Source organism: Gadus macrocephalus, chromosome 2 (genome assembly GCF_031168955.1).
Source record: "Gadus macrocephalus chromosome 2, ASM3116895v1".
Taxonomy (NCBI): Eukaryota; Metazoa; Chordata; class Actinopteri; order Gadiformes; family Gadidae; genus Gadus; species Gadus macrocephalus.
Genome location: NC_082383.1, coordinates 5,545,390 through 5,561,727, shown reverse-complemented (window position 1 = coordinate 5,561,727; position 16,338 = coordinate 5,545,390). Strand labels below are relative to the sequence as shown.

Below are 16,338 nucleotides of genomic sequence, written 5' to 3'. Positions count from 1 at the left end.
TTTAGCGGTTCATATTTCGACTCTTTTAAGAGGTCTTTTAGCATCTTTGTTTTCATTTTTGACGTCTTTGACAATTACATATAAGGCCTATATTTAAATGTTTTTTAGAAGTTTATATTTAGACGTTTTTCTGACATATTATTCTATGTTGTTTTGGCCAACTATAAAACATCCTACCTAAACCCTAATCCTAAATCCCAATAGAATAACCAATTATCAACCCCATAAACAAAACATGTAATGGAAACACTATAGAAACTCTATAACTTTAAACTTAACCTAAGGGTTTCCTATTAGGATTGGGTAACAGGTTGTGGTTGTTTTCAGATTAATGTAAGGGATCCTTTGGTTGGGGTTTGAGTTTTATTTGCAGTTCTGGGGTTATCTCAGTCTCTCCATCATTCTTTTCTTGCTTTTTTCTCGATTTCTCACCTTTTTCCAGGAGTTACGTTCTCTCCATCCTTTTTTTGAATTGTCAGCATAGAATCTGCTCATGCAGGCCTAATGACTGATTTTTATATTTTGGTTGTAGGTCATTAACCAACAGTCCCCTTGTTTTAGTCCACATTTAACACTATTTATAATATACACTATTTAATTGTTAATTTCTTTACAAACCAGAAGAGAAAGAAAGCAGATCAAATCATTGGTAAAGAGTTTATTGAGACACTACAAATGACAGAGGGCAGCACAAAGTAATGTATCAATTTGTCGACACCCGTAACAGAATCCCTCTTTATGCTCCATCGTTTTGTACACTGCAAAGCGTTGGTGTTGCCATAAATACAAGGGTTAGGGAGGTCCATCGCAGCGTGCTCAACCAGGGGCCCTGCAGATGCCTTTCAGGGGCCGTTCAGCGCAGAGGTGAAACTGTGGTGGGACCTCAAAACATTTCTCTGCTGACAAACAGCAGTCGTGTGTTCAAGGCACTGAAATAGACTCAGAATAATCAGGGTTTTCTACATCGACCGCGGGTGAGGTAGTGACATCACTCTACAGTGAGGTAATTTGGGGTGACGCGTGAATCAGTATATTGGCTTTTAGTCCTATGTTGGGTTTCTTCTCTCATACATAAAGCGTGAGGTGCTCTGGGGGGGAGCAATAGTACAAACGTCGTTCCAGTCGCGAAAACCAAACCCTACGGCATGGGGGCTTAACAGAGGGCATACAGCGCACATCAACCCTAAACTACAGAGAGATAACACGACACAAAAGCTTTCACAAGGTGAGTGCTGCAGGACACTTCTAGCTGTCCATCACTCAGGAACAGGGGACGTGCTACAACCAGCCGTGGGAACAATGGAACCCAGAGAGAGGCCCCAGCTACAGAAGGTCCCCTCCTTCATAGTAACTTTATCCCTGCAAACAAAAGCCAACACAAGACCTGCTCTCACAGGGCACACTGCTACGACATGTGCGCAGGTAGCAAGACAGCGGTTTTGCTTCAAACACTAAAGGTTGATGATGTGATGACCAAAGGTATGTGTGTGGTGGGTTTTAAGAATACCGATAGCGATTTAAAATGGCAAAGGTCAGTCATTTAAGCGTACATGAGAGCAACGCGTTACATAATGCCGAAGTAGAGATTTCCCCGTAGGATTTGGAAATTGCTGAAATATCTTTGTATAGCTAACGCATCCGAGCTAATATAGAATATCAAAATACCACTATGTGATTACCTTTGAGTAACATAATCTTATTCTCCAATAATAGTACTCTGAATGTGTCGTGCCTTTAAAATATATATTTATATTTAGTGTAGGAAATTTACTGTACAAAATTAACACATATAATAGCTTTTATAGATAAACATATCATCTCTCTATAAGCAATATAACTCTTTGTGGTGAAGTAAACAGGTTCATTGTTGTTTTTTTTGACAACACCATCGTTTGTAGGCCTACATTCAAACAGACACCTGTTGCGTACGCTAACAATGCTACACAGGCTTACCCAGCTAACACACCACAGACTCCTGCACTTATCGGTCACACAAACATATGAATCATGCTTACAACAAAGAAAAAACATAAAAACTATATTTATACATATATATATAATATATGTATACATATAAAGGAATAAAATATCTCAGAACAACTTTGGCAAAGTTGATCTCTTCCTAATCAAGATGGAGGACATGTAAGAAATGCTAACATAATAACAATTATAACAAGGGGATATTTACCAGAAAGAACAACAACCACCAAAACAAACAATCTTCCATTTGAGAAAATTAGGGATAACTTGTGAGGAAGAGAAGGAGGCAGAGGAGATTGTCGGGATGGGGGAATGCGTTGTGGTGCAGAAAAAGAGCAGGACCTATTGATTGTATTTTCCCATGGTGCTGAACATCCTTACCAACCGTATTGGGAGCCGGTTCTTGCCAACCGTCTTCACCCGGCAGTAACCATGGTAACATGTACCCATGCAACCACGGGGTTGACTCCAATGTGATGCGTCTTAAGTGAACAATTGCAATTACATATAATCCAGGAGAGATTATAAACATACAAAGAGCAGGAACCCGGCAACCGAAGGAGGAGGAGGAGGAGGAGGAGGCGGAGGAGGCGGAGGAGGAGGAGGAGGAGGAGGAGGAGGAGGAGGAGGCGGAGGAGGAGGAGGAGGAGGAGTAGGAGGCGGAGGAGGAGGAGGAGGAGGTGGAGGAGGTGGAGGGACACAGTACGACAGCTCCATCCTCCTCAGGTACAAAGTGACATGGACAGAAACGGCCTCGCCGTGGTTTAAACATTTCAAACAGAAGGAGAAGGGGGTTGTGGGTAGTGGGGTGTGGTCTGGTGTGCGGCTCAGTAACAGCTCCTCGTAGAGTAGGGGTTGTGAGGGGGGGCACGTGGATACAAACCAGAGTCCGGGGTGGAAAATCACAGGATGGCATGCGTGTGTGCACGTGTGTGTGTCTGGTTCAGGGTGGGGGTCAAATTGTCAAAAGTTCCACCAAAAGAGACATTGACAGATGTTGTCCTTCTAAACATCACGTCAGGTGTGTGTGGTTTGAGGGAGCATATGTGTGTGTGTGTGCGTGTGTGTGTTCAGGGTGTGTGTGTGTGTGTGTGTGTGTGTGTGTGTGTGTGTGGTGTGTTCAGGCAGCATGTGTGTGTCTTTGTGTTTTTGTGTGTGTGTGTGTGTGTCTGTGCTCAATGTGTGTTTGTGTGTGTGTTCAGGGAGCATGTTTGTTTGTGTTTTTGATGTTTTCAGGGTGTGTGTGTGTGTGTGTATTCAGTGGTTGTGTGTGTGTATTCAGTGGTTGTGTGTGTGTGTGTTCAGTGTGAGTGTTCAGTGTGTGCATGTGTGCGTTCAGTCTGTGTGTGTGTGTGTGGGGGGCCCCCCGCTGGTTGTGGGTCCCTTCACAGGGGCCCGTGGCGGTCCTGGTACTGGGCCACCACGGAGGTGCACCTCCCCAGCTCCTTGCGGAGGTCGGCCACCTCGCGCCGCAGCGCCCCGTTCTCCTTCTCCAGGAAGCTGGCTCTGATGGCGATCTGGTTCTCCTTCAGCCGCCGCGCGTCACGGGACCGCTTGGCCGCCACGTTGTTCTTCCTCCGCCGCGCCCAGTACCGGTCGTCCTTAAGGGGGGGGGGCGAGGGAGGGGCGAGGGAGGGGCGGGGGAGACCCACGGATCAAAGGTGTGATGATTTGTAGTGTTTCCCCTGACGACCACTAGGTGTCAGTAGTGTTACGGTTATTAGATGATAGTTGCTGCTAGGTAGAACAAGTACATGTGGATTGAACAGAGAACACAGTTGTAATGGATTCCCTTCATCGAAATAAAAGTTTAGGTAAGAATACAGTTCTTTATTGAAGAGAACAAAACAGAAGGGTCATTAGGGTTCTCGTCCCGACAAACTTCCAACCCTTAGGACATGTAACCCAGAACAACCTGAACCCAAAGACCCCATGTACGGTTCCTTTTTATCCCGAATTGAACTTGAGTTCAACATGAATCTGCTTCCAAACACATTTGTTTCAACCCACTCAACATCCGCCCGTAACATCCACGCCCCAGTGAAGTGGTGAGCAGCAGTTTGCTCAAGGCTATGACCCAACAGTTAGGCTGCCTAAAATGTTAGGCAGTCCATTATAAGAGTCCTTTACCCGTTGCACTTTTTGGTCTAGTTTTAAGTTTAGAAATGTAGTGAAATGGACCCATAGATTAATATTTACATTTTAGGGCATTTAGCAGACGCTTTTATCCAAAGCGACTTACAATGAGCACACTTGTCAGAAGAAAGAGAAAGAAAGAAATCGCCGTCAGTACATTAAGGATGGTCATAGAACCGAAGGCAGGGAAACACCTCACGATCAGACTACCTCTACTTAAAGTTGTTGCTGTTTTCAGCCTCTCTTGAGAGCTGCTTGGTAAAAAAGGGCCAGCTGAATAGGTTTGTGGATGTTTTCATCTGAGGTCAGTGTGTTTTTTCAGTGGCTGGCAGGCGGGTGTCTACCTTCAGGTCCTCAGGGATGAAGATCTTGCGGGCCTTCTTGATCATGGGCTGGGGCTTCAGCTCCTCCGCCGAGAACTTCCTCTTGCGGGGGTCGAACACTTCCTGACCCGGGACGCTGGAGAGGGCCAGGTCGGCGGGGTCCGGGTTGTACCCGACCGGGACCCGGATGGACTCCGGGTCGATGGGGCTGGGGGTGTCCCGGGACGGGGCCAGATCTGGGGGCAGACACACACGTTAATGTGACACACAGACAGACACACGCAAAGACATGCATGCACGTACATGCGCATTGCGCACACAAACACACACGCAGACACACATTTCAGTGTACACAGACACACACAAAGACATAGACACACACACATTCACACAAACACATGCAACAAACATATGCATGCACATACATGCAGACACACACACATACACACACACACACCCACAACTTTCAGTGTACAGAGGCACAGAGATTCATACATGCACTAAACACAACACATTACAGTTTAGTTCAAACGGATGTTATTATTATTATGTGTGATGGTAGTGGATATTATGTATTTCTCTGTTTTCAACTTCAGAGAAACATTTTTTCAACATTCATACAAACACACTAATAAAAAACTAATATATATAGCTTGTTTGCTTTTGAGTAGTTTAAGCTTCCTATTTCCAAACATCCAGATGTACATCTAAGTAGGCTTACTTTTTAATTTGCATCAACGTCATTCCGTCGGGGGGGGGGGATTGTAGCTGTAGTAACTCTATGCGACCACAAGATGGTGATGCGGCACCATCTAGACACCGAGAGCAATTCAGGGATAGCGAGCATGGAAATTTACTTCTGGGCAATCAGCTGTCAAGCGTATTCCTTTTCCTCAGCTGGTGTGGGAGCGCGCAATGCTAATTGATTGGACTCAGACATGAATTTGACAAAACGAGCCCAAATCAGCTCAGATCTGCTTCATTTGACTGAGATTAATCAAATGCTGGGTATAAAACTGAACCATCAATCAATACTAAAGTAGCTATTGATTGACAGAAGTCAAATAAACTTTATAAGTGAAGCCTTAATCAATGTCCAGTCTCAAAGGGCTTCACAGGCCACCATCAAACCATATTATAACCACCATAAAACCAATAGTCTTCTGAAGGACTTCAAGGCAAAACTGTGTGTGTGTGAGTGTGCGTGTGTGTGTGTGTGTGTGTGTGTATATATCAGTGGGGTCATTCAGAAAGCCAGTGTGATCCTGTGTCTGCTGTATCAGATGACCTCCAAATGTTTACTCCCAAACACCTTCAACACACTACATTCAATTAAAGGACAATTCCGGTATTTTGAACATTAAGCCCCCTTTCTGGTTTGTCTAGGGTGAAATAGAGTGTTTAACACCGAAATTTTGAATATTGGTTCCTGTCTTGGGTATTTGACAAATTTTTCTGGTTTTAAGGAGAGGTTTGAGAATGCACATAACCAGCCATTATGAAGGAGGCAGGGGCGATTGGAAATCAGCCAAATACCCGAGACAGGACCAATCTTAAAAATGTCGGCGTTCATTTCATCTATTTCATCCTAGACAAACCAGAAAGGGGGCTCAATGTTCAAAATACTTCAAAGTGTAATGTTATAATTCTTTATTTTATGCCTACTTGCTCTTTCCTCTGTTACTCTTATTTGTCCTCAAACAACAGTAGATATAAAACAGCAACAAGGGATGCATGGAAATATTAGAAACGTACACAGCAACATGAGAAGCTAAAGCAGTGACATGGGATGATAACAGAAAAGTATACGCTCAAATGAGAAGCTAGCCCACTCTGATGAGGAGCTAGCCCACTCTGATGAGGAGCTAGCCCACTCTGATGAGGAGCTAGCCCACTCTGATGAGGAGCTAATACATTAACTCGGGATGCTATTCGGGAGCGGGTCGGACCTGTTCAAGCACTGTCACAGCAGAACAAGCAGCTTAAGTACCCACTACGACTGAGATGTGTCAAGGGAATGCAAACATACCCCTCTGGAAATAGACTTTAACCTCTAATACAGCCACACAGCTAACGAGAGAACTATACTACCTGTACTACCTCTATTAAGTAACAATTTTCACTTTGACCTGGTAGCTTTGACCCAGCTTTGACAGGAATCTCCACAGTACTAAGGACATGTCTTTATGTAGTTCAATGAAATATGTAATAAAGCATTTCATATAATGCTCTATATAGTTTAGTGACATTGATGTCGGCGTATCAATTATAGAGAAATAATATGATTTAAATGTGTAACATTAGAACTTTGGGTAAAAGTTCGTAGCGCTCTTGATCTCCATTTCACTGGCGGCGAAACGAGACAATTGAAATCGTATTGATCGTGCTGGGGGTCAAAGGTTAAGCCATGCAGCTGCCATTTGCTGGGCAGGTTAAACAGCTTGTTGTCCTGTTTTTCCTAAGACCAGTGCGGAGTACAGAGCCAGGAATACTATCCCATTGGGTTTCAGAGGTCAACAAATCAATGATTGATCTCAATACCCTTTCCTCCGCAGCATTCAGAGTTTGATGTGAGAGTCAGGGTTACACGTTAACACCAAAGCCTCAACCTCTTGGAGATTGTAATTATAACAAGAGCCTGTGTATACAATCGATGTTTTCAGTCCGCAGGTGGAGGGGTAGATACCTTTTTGTGTTTTTAAACCTTTGACCCTTCGAAATGGCACGTTGATATTAAGTGGCAGGCTTGACCCAGTGTAGCGGAAGCAACGTCCTTGGACGTCAAAGCCTGCTACACCTGCTATGCTAGCTTCGTTACACCTGCTATTCTAGCCTGCAGGGAACTCTTGGCAAGACCAGAAGTTTCCATGGTTATGTATACAGGACTGTGTCATCCCAGCTGGCAGCGTGGGGCCATCAGTTCTGTTTAAAGGTTGCTCCAGAATTCACACAACAAGACCGACCCCCCCCCCCCCCCCCCCCCCCCCCCCCCTTCCCATCTGTCTGGGTCAGACATTGCCATGGTTCCATTCACAGAAACACAGCACTGAGGAGCCAACGATAACAAGCAAGTTTAGCCTGCGTGGTGAATCTGTTGAAATAGTTGGTCAGTAGTACAAGTTAAAATAGCACTGTAGAGTAGAATAGTTGAAATACTATAGTAGGCTATAGTAGAATAATTTAAATAGTGCTAACCAAGGTTAAGAGCAATAGCTTTATAAGTGGGGCCTAGCTACCAAATAATACCAAGCAATTCAACATTAAAAATAAATCTAATAAAGCTATGTTTAGCCATCATCCCAACTAGCTAAGGTCAGCTACCATCATAACTAAGCTCATGTAAGCTCCTGTCCTCACAAGCCATGTTATCTCCCATCGTTGCAAGCTAATCTTGGGATCCTGTGTTGAATTATCGGAGACAGTGATACACCTTGGAATGCAGCTCCGTTTGACCTTTCATCTCTGGACCCTCCCCAGCACAACACTGACGGACCAAAGTCCACAGACTAGTTAGGCACTAGACCCACTTTCCCTGTGCTATGACAACAATCACAAATGAATCATCGTAGCATTCACCCATTCATTGTAACCTTCACCATAACATTCAAACATTAATTAATAACATCCCCCATTCAAATATTAATCTTGGCATTCACCCATTCATTGTAACCATCACCATACAATTCAAACATTAATTATAACATCCCCCCTTCCACTATTAATGCATAATTCTCATACATTCCCATACATTCATGATTACATTCACACATTCATCTTAACATTCACACATTCATCTTAACATTCACACATTCATCTTTATATTCATGAAATCATCTTGCTGTTCACACATTTTCCAAAACATTCACTTATTCAGCCTAACATTCACACATTAGCCACAATATTCACCCGTTCACCTTTGCATTCACATCATAACACTCACCATAACATTCACGCATTCATTATAAAATTCACAAATTCAAACATTCAACATATCATCCCACCTTTCAGCACACAATTCAAACTATCACATCATTCAGGGCAACAGCCAGCCTAATGGGACCATTGGGCTGTTTGGAGCCTGCCAAAGGTTGAGATTCGAACTGTCAAGTCAACCCTCCGATACCACGAGGACCTATAGCGGGCCGCCGGCAGCCGCTGTCTGCATGTCGGGCTGTAGCGTGCTGCGCTACCGCCGGCGACACTACAGTGGGCTCGCCTGCTGCACGCAGCCAGGGGCCCCGGGCCAAACTATGTTGTTGTTGAGGTCTGAGCGAGTGTGGAGCCTCAACCAACCAGAGGTCTAGCTGAGCTGTGGTCACGTGACGCAGAGCCCCTCCAGGCCCATGTGATCGTGGCTGGGAACACACTGTTCCTTAGACCAGAGAAAAACAGGAGGGGGCAGGGTCCGGGGGGGGGGGGGGGGGGTGGGGGGGGCTCAGAGGAAATGGAGTGTTACACAGAGTGAGCGAGCAAGAGAGAGAGAGGCGTTTCACAGCTCAGAGTGTCTGCATGTATCCGTCACATGGAAGCACGTGAGCAAGGCGGGGCCAGACGAGCTCACGTGAGAACGGAGCGACCGGTCTGGTTCAAACAAAACACAAGTGCACGCTACGCTGTGAGACGGAACACAACACTACACACACACACAATGCCACTCACCACTCAGCCAGCGGGATCATGTATCGCCTGGGTTTGTTTACCGCACAAGGCAATGTTTTCACTGCGATCGGGGCTGCTGGCCTCAGCTGCACTACCGAGTACACCAGGTGCAACTCGACAGGTGAGATGCTGCCACTAAGGATTTACATGCAAGAGGCCAAAGATAAGGATCTACAGGTAAGATGCTGACCAAAGTAATGTGCCACAGCACTTCAGGGGAGATGCTACAGCTGAGATGCTACTACTGGTAAGGGGAAACAGGTGTGGTGGGACAGGTAAGACTCTAGAGGTAAGACTCTACAGGTGAGACTCAACAGGGAAGACTCTACGCATAAGACTCTACGGGTAAGACTCTACGGGTAAGACTCTACATGTAATTTTCTACAGGTGAGACTCTTCAGGTAGGGCTCTACAGGTAAGACTCTATGGGTAATACTACAGGTAAGACTAAAGGTAAGACTCTTCAGGTAAGACTCTACAAGTGAGGATCTACAGGTTAGACTCTACAGGTAAGGATCCACAGTTAAGACTCTTCAGGTAAGACTCTACAGGTGAGACTCTTCAGGTAAGACTACAGGTAATTTTCTACAGGTGAGACTCTTCAGGTATAGCTCTACAGGTAAGACTCTACGGGTAATACTACAGGTAAGACTAAAGGCTAGACTCTACAGGTAAGGATCCACAGTTAAGACTATATAGGTAAGACTCTACAGGTTAGCCTCTACAGGTTAGCCTCTACAGGTAAGACTCTACAGTTAAGATCACAGGTAAGGCACTTTCAGTAAGACTATACAGGCAAGACTCAACAGTTTATTCGTAATAAATGTTTCCATAAGGCTGGTCTAACGTTAGCAGTAGCTAACTGTTGTTATGTGTTGATACCAACTAGAGAAAGTTATTCTGAGTAGGTTATTATGGTATGGCTTTCCATCTGTCGCCAGATGAAATAGACATCCATAAGAGATGGAAACAGATGATGATAGCCTGTATGGGGTCAGGTGGAGCTGGAGGTTTTGAGGAAGTCAGAGGTGATGAAGATCCAACAACCACACTAGGGGTTCCTCCCCAACCACAGCATTTGTTGTACTGCGTTTGCTCCAGCCAATGTGACATTAGTTCCACCAAAACTGAATTGCATTAAACCGACCCCTAACACAAATGCCATGGACTCTGTGCAGATGTTTCTCCCTACCAGAACAATGAAGGGATGTACTGAACGTGAAGAACGCTGAATCACAATCTCTCTCTCTCCACATCTGTTTTCAATAAGTTGTTCTTCTACACAACATTTATAGAGGTAGTTATTTATTTTCTTTTTTTCTGATCTGTGGGAAGTTGTTGCAAACCAATGCTTGTGCTAGTGTTGCTAAGTGGGAGAGCAGCCTGCTCCTTAAAGCAGGAGTTCTCAAATGCGGGTATGTGTACCCCCATTTGGTACTTTGAAGGATTGAAGGATGGTACTTGGAACATTTCTCTGTGTACCTGGAACATTTCATAATAAAATGAGGAAATTTGAATTCTGACAACAAAAAAACATTGGTTCTTTGATGAAGTAACCAAATTAAGTTGCAAAGCGTCCTCTTCTTGGACACTGAAGCAAGCTTTGCACGTTCTGTTTTTATAAAGTCAGACAGAGAGGTTAGTGGACAGCAACAGGCTGGTAAGGAGATGGTATGGTCTGGACTCAACCAAACTCCTTACAGAAACTTTTAAAAACACAAACCCAACCAAGTTGTGCCTACAATGCACCAATCTGACATTATGAACACAACAATTGATGTACTATTAGACACACGTGTAGCTGTTCACAAAACCAACAGCACACCAGGTGCATTCTGGGAGCTCAAAGTCTCATAGCCACAGTCAAGGTTCATTCATTGGTAATCTACTGATTGTGTGTGTGTGCGCGCGCGTGCATGTGCGTGCCTGCGTGTGTGTGTGTAGTTGTGTGTATGTATGTGTGTGTGTTCGTTTGTGCACGCGTGCATGCATCTTTGTGTGTTAATGTAAAAGTGTGCGTTACCTGCTATGCTGCTCTTCTGCATGTGTTCCTGGGGCCTCGGGCGCCCGGGCAGACTGGGGATGGTGGCCCTCACTGAGGGGGAGGAGGAGGAGGAGGGGGAGGGAGAGGGAGAGGAGGGGGGCCGCTGGGGCCCCGGGGTGGCCCCTGGGCCCCCCTGCTGCTCTGCGTGCTGCGCTGAGCTGGCGGGGATACCGTTCTCCGACAGGAACTCCTCCAGGTCCATGTACTCCAGCTGGAAGTTGTCCCCGTCATACGGCAGCGTCTTGTCCCACAGCGTGGGCCCCAGGAAGGCCGACTGGGGGCCGGCACCGCCCTCATCCTCAAGTTTCTTCTCCTTTTCCTTATCCTTGCAGAGCCCTGACACACACACACACACACACACACACACACACACACACACACACACACACACACACACACACACACACACACACACACACACACACACACACACACACAAATAAATACATATGGAATCTGAGGCTTGGTTTCCAGTACGGTTTGCACATAGAAGAGTTTCTTTCTGAGAAGTTTGTGGCAGAAAGCAACTATGAACTATGAAAAAGTCAAAGGAGTGTGTCGGTAACGGTTGACACACACACAAAAATTGTCTGGGTTTGAACCCCAATGTCCTTAGTCTACCTGTAGGGATTGTTGAGCAAGACAACCCCTAACCCATTTTTAAAACCATTTGTTGGATAGTAAAGTTTTGGGAAAAGGTTTTAATAACGCAACGTTGGCCTCAGCTTGGAGCAGAATTTCTGTATTTGTACATATACATATATAGTGAAGAACAAGGGGTTCAGTTACAGGGTTGATCACTTATTCAGCCCCATAACAGTATATAACATGAATACTAATCGGACAACAGTCATATTTATTTTTGAAAAATAATTTATTAATAAATTAAAATGAGGGAAAAAGTGTAATTACAAAACTTTCCCACTCCCAGTGTTCAGCCACGTTATTTGCATTGGTAGTCCCACAGACAGTTGTTTTCCTCCGAAAAGCCAAGACGAACGTTAGACTTGCTGCAATGAGGTGGTGGTGAATCTTTAAGTGCAGTATCTGCAACGTCCTCTGTTCGTCTTCTCTGGCACGGGTATGTACATCCGTTGGCGGGGGGGGGGGGGTGTAAAAATATCTCTTGGCTGAGACCCCGCTTGGTGAACTCCCATCACCTGAGGGCGGTCTCTTCAGAGCATTCAGAGGGCTCCCCATCACCTTCTGTGTTGCTGGGCTCCCATTGCCTGAAGAGGGCCGCCCTGCTAAGTGTGCCTGAAACGGCGTATCCACTGTTCAGGAGGTCTTTCCTCGACATATTGAGAGCTTTGCCAAAATCTTGAATCACGTCTTCTGAAACAAACTTCTGGAAGTACTGCAGCGGTGGGGGGAGTGAAACGGCATCACCGGTGGTATCAAAATCTGTTCTCAGCCAGTGATCCCGGTCATGGGGCATGGTGTGTTTGGTTGGTTGGGGCTCAATGTCCGCACACTTCATCGGTTTGGGCAGTCGCAGTGGGGGATTTGTTTTCTTTGTCCACTTTGTCATCTTCATCTGCTTCTTCGTCGCTTGTATCAGTGTCGTCTGATTCCAGTAAAAAATCACTCCCCTCATTTTGGATGCAGTCCATCACATCTTTACTTTGCTAGTGGCATTCTGAAATGAAAAAAGTTTAAAGGTCCCATGGCATGCTACTTTATCTATGCTTTTATATAGGTGTTAGTTGGCCCCTAATAAAGTACTTGAAGACGTTCAAGAAATTCAGCCTTGGTGCAGAATTACAGCCACTACGAGCCAGTCCCACAATGAGCTTTCTACAAACGTGCCGTTTTTTAGAGGCGGGTCAAGGTGGAGCGTGGGGATGTGGTCCTGAGCAGCTTGCGGCCACGGTACCATGCGCTAGTGTTTACAGTGGATGTATCGCAATGGCTCGGATTCATTATATCATCCGGAGGCACACACAGCTTTTGGCCGTGTTCTGCAAATATTCTAGAACACGCCGGGGTGCTCCGGCGGGAGCCGTGGAGATCTATATCTAAATAATAACATAATATGAATCTCAAATGACTGCGTTGGGTTATCCGACATCACTGGTTCTTCCACTATATCTAAATAATAACATAATATGAATCTCAAATGACTGCGACGGGTTATCTGACGCAGGGCTCCAGACTAACTTTTTCCTTGGGTGCACTGGTGCGCCTACATTTTTTATTTGGGTGCACCAGCACGTATTTATGGTGCACCCAAGTTTTGAGTTGTTGAGGGGGGGGGGGGGGGGGTAAGTCACCATGGTGATACAGCGACGCTTAAAGAGATCGACTTTCATGGTACAGCTAACCCAGGCTTTCAGCTCAACATACCTCGCTAACCCTCTAATCGAGCTTCGTAGTACAGGCCCCTGGATTGGGCTTCGCGGGTTTGTTTCCCGGCGTTTCTATTGTTACCGGTCTTGCGTGTTCCAACGGTTTATTAGGTGTCTAATAAATCGCTGTCTAATCAATACTTCATTCACTGCCTCTTCCGTGGTTATTACAATATTATGAATAGACTGCTCTGTAAAAAAATAAATAATAACAATTATACCAGATTAATTTTCAGTCGCACCGGTGCGCCCAAATAATATATTTGGTCGCACTACCCCGAATTCTAGGCGCATGTGCGCCCAAATTAGGCGCACTCTGGAGCCCTGCGACGTCACTGGTTCTTCCACGTCAATCTGAAGTACAGACTGAGCAGCGTCATGGAGGAGGAGAAAAGGATAGCTTTACCTAACCTTATGTTGCGTGTTATGCGCCATAACAACATCAGCAGAACGGTTATCCAAATAACAAAGAAGTGTACAACACAGTTGTACACTGTGTTGTACACTAACCATAGGCAGGCTAGGGGAACTCTATTAATGTTAGAAAACCTCATAAAGTGATATCTACATGCATTAGGACCATTAAACATATGAGTATATATATATATGCATACATACATACATACATACATACATACATACATACATACATACATACATACATACATACATACATACATACATACATACATACATACATACACGTTTTATATTGTAGTAGATAAGGAATAGATAGACTAGGGTGGTTGTAATAACCCTAATTTCAATACAACTATCCTCCTTATTATACCAAAATAATACATGCATCTCCCCAGATCACTGAACCATTCCCACCTGTTCCCTTCCCAACTGTCTCTGATCAACAGGACATTAATACAAGCATCCCCCAAAGATTCCATTAAAGCATACATTTGCTAGAGAGAAATAGTAAAGTATTTATTCATTATATTCTGGTCTAAACATTACATTTTTAAATAGAAAACACATAACTTAGTAATAATAATGACCATCAAAAATCTTCTATTTCTATATTTTTCCATATGGGAACATGTAAGAAGTGCACTTCCCGGTGGAACGTGAAAGGTGCACAAGCTATTTGTATTACCCACGGTTGTGATATATACAACACAGACCAAACAAGCTCTCAATCAAATTTGATGAATGTATTCCACAATAACTCGATGTATACATGATCTAGACATTCAAATGATGTCTTGAAGGAAAGTTTGAAGGTTGTGTTAGTTAATGGCCTGAGTGTCGGACTTATGATCACATTTACCAGCCAACTGCATTGCGAGGACAAAGATAAGGCCCATTGACCATGTAAATGTGGTTTAAAAGCAAATACACATTTACTTTACTTTTCGTGGGTAGCTAAAAGTGATGTTGTAGCATTGTAATTCAGGGTCTAACAGGGTTAATGATCTCTCTCTGAGTCTGCTCAAATAGTACCTTTAACGAGCTGAACAATCGCTTGCTCCAGAGGGCTTAGTCAACATTAGAGTACAATAAGGATTGCTCATTAATTATAATCGATAGTAGGCTAACATAGTTAGACAAAATACTAACAAGTAGCTGGGCCACTGTAGAATAATCAATTCATACAATAATATAGCAACATATATGATCAGATAGGATTAGTGCCTTCCATGGAGGACATCGATTAGGAAATCGTTCTTGATCGATGAAGAAGTGCTGCACACGTTTCCGTCTTTATCATGAAAACGACACACTCACAAACACGCACGCACGAACACACTCTCTCTCTCTCACACACACACACACACACGCACACGCACACGCACACGCACACACACAAACAGTTTGTTTTTGCTTTCCACAAATCGGTCATACACGCACGCACCTATATCGAAGCTCAATAAACACTACTGCATGTCTGAATGATGTTTTTGTGTCGATGCAGTTGTCACAGAACGCAGAATTATTCAAAATCGAGTATTGTTTGATGCATTTGTATGTAGAACGTGGTAAAACGCAAAAATAACGAAGCGCTCGGTGACTTAATTGTGGTCGTTTGAAGTCGGAATTTGGCTGCGCAGGTCAGTGCGTCTGGCACTGCCTCCATATGTCAAACGCAAAGAGCGCGGAGCCTCGGTGTTTACTGTTTACCGACAACAGCCCCCCCGCCACAGGGCGCAGGAGCCCCCCGCAGCCCGCCTTACCTCCGTCGTGCTGGAAGGGCAGCTTGAGCGGGTTCTCCAGCAAGGACTTCAGGACGCCGTTGGAGGGGGACAGTTGTCTGGCCATTTTCTCCATGTCTTTCTCACGTCAAGTGCCGACTATAAATCCAGAAAGCTGACGGGAGTTACAACCAAAGACTCGGGGGAGAGAGAGAGAGAGAGAGAGAGAGAGAGGGGGAGAATTGGTGGTGCCCCGTGGTGGTAACTCCTCCAGCAGACCCAGAGAGACCAACAGTCGTCCGCGGAGGAGGCACGGCAGGTCGTAACTCTTCGAGGGAGGAGGAATGAGTGATCCTATCTGGGCTGGTCGGACCTCAATTTCTCTCCATGTGCGGAGCCTGACGTCTATGACGTGAAACCCCCCGGGGCTCAGGGGGCGGGGCTTGTTTATTCCAGGAGCTGCTGGCTGCGGACCCTGGATGCGGACGGGGGATCTCCCGTCTCTAGGTCCCACTCGTGTGGATGGTTTGACGAGACTCTCATTATGAGACCCGAGATAGAGTAGAGAGAATGATGTAGGCCGAAAGGGGGTGGAAAATCGCGTTGGTTTTAAATGTCTGTAAATTAGATAAGTTAAAGTTAAACCTGGAGTTTAAACTGTTATTGCAGCATCTCTCTTAAGCAGAACTTCTACCGAATATGTCGAG

At 45.0% G+C, this 16,338-nt stretch overlaps 1 protein-coding gene across 2 annotated transcripts; it reads right to left on the bottom strand.

The window, feature by feature from the left end:
• Positions 1–643: 643 nt before the first annotated feature.
• On the bottom strand, positions 644–16,065 carry LOC132445929 (hepatic leukemia factor-like). Of its 2 annotated transcripts, XR_009522735.1 has the most exons (5): positions 15,674–16,065; positions 11,122–11,478; positions 4,461–4,675; positions 3,299–3,581; positions 644–3,267 (listed from the first exon to the last, which is right to left on the bottom strand). XR_009522735.1 is itself a non-coding variant. In XM_060035958.1 (4 exons), the coding sequence occupies exons 1-4, from the start codon at positions 15,765–15,767 to the stop codon at positions 3,366–3,368; spliced, it is 882 nt and encodes a 293-aa protein (XP_059891941.1). In that variant the 5' UTR covers positions 15,768–16,064; the 3' UTR covers positions 644–3,365. The 2 variants fall into 2 exon arrangements, 1 of the variants encoding a protein (XP_059891941.1); XM_060035958.1 differs by having other exon boundaries at positions 644–3,581; positions 15,674–16,064.
• Between the last annotated feature and the right edge of the window lie 273 nt (positions 16,066–16,338).

Coding starts and splice junctions, on each gene's coding strand:
- LOC132445929 (XM_060035958.1), bottom strand. CDS start 15,767: ATGGAGAAAATGGCCAGACAACTGTCCCCCTCCAACGGCGTCCTGAAG. Junction 4,676..11,121: donor GCAGAAGAGCAGCATAGCAG/GTAACGCACACT, acceptor GTCTGCCCCCAG/ATCTGGCCCCGTCCCGGGAC. Junction 3,582..4,460: donor TCATCCCTGAGGACCTGAAG/GTAGACACCCGC, acceptor CCCCCCCTTAAG/GACGACCGGTACTGGGCGCG.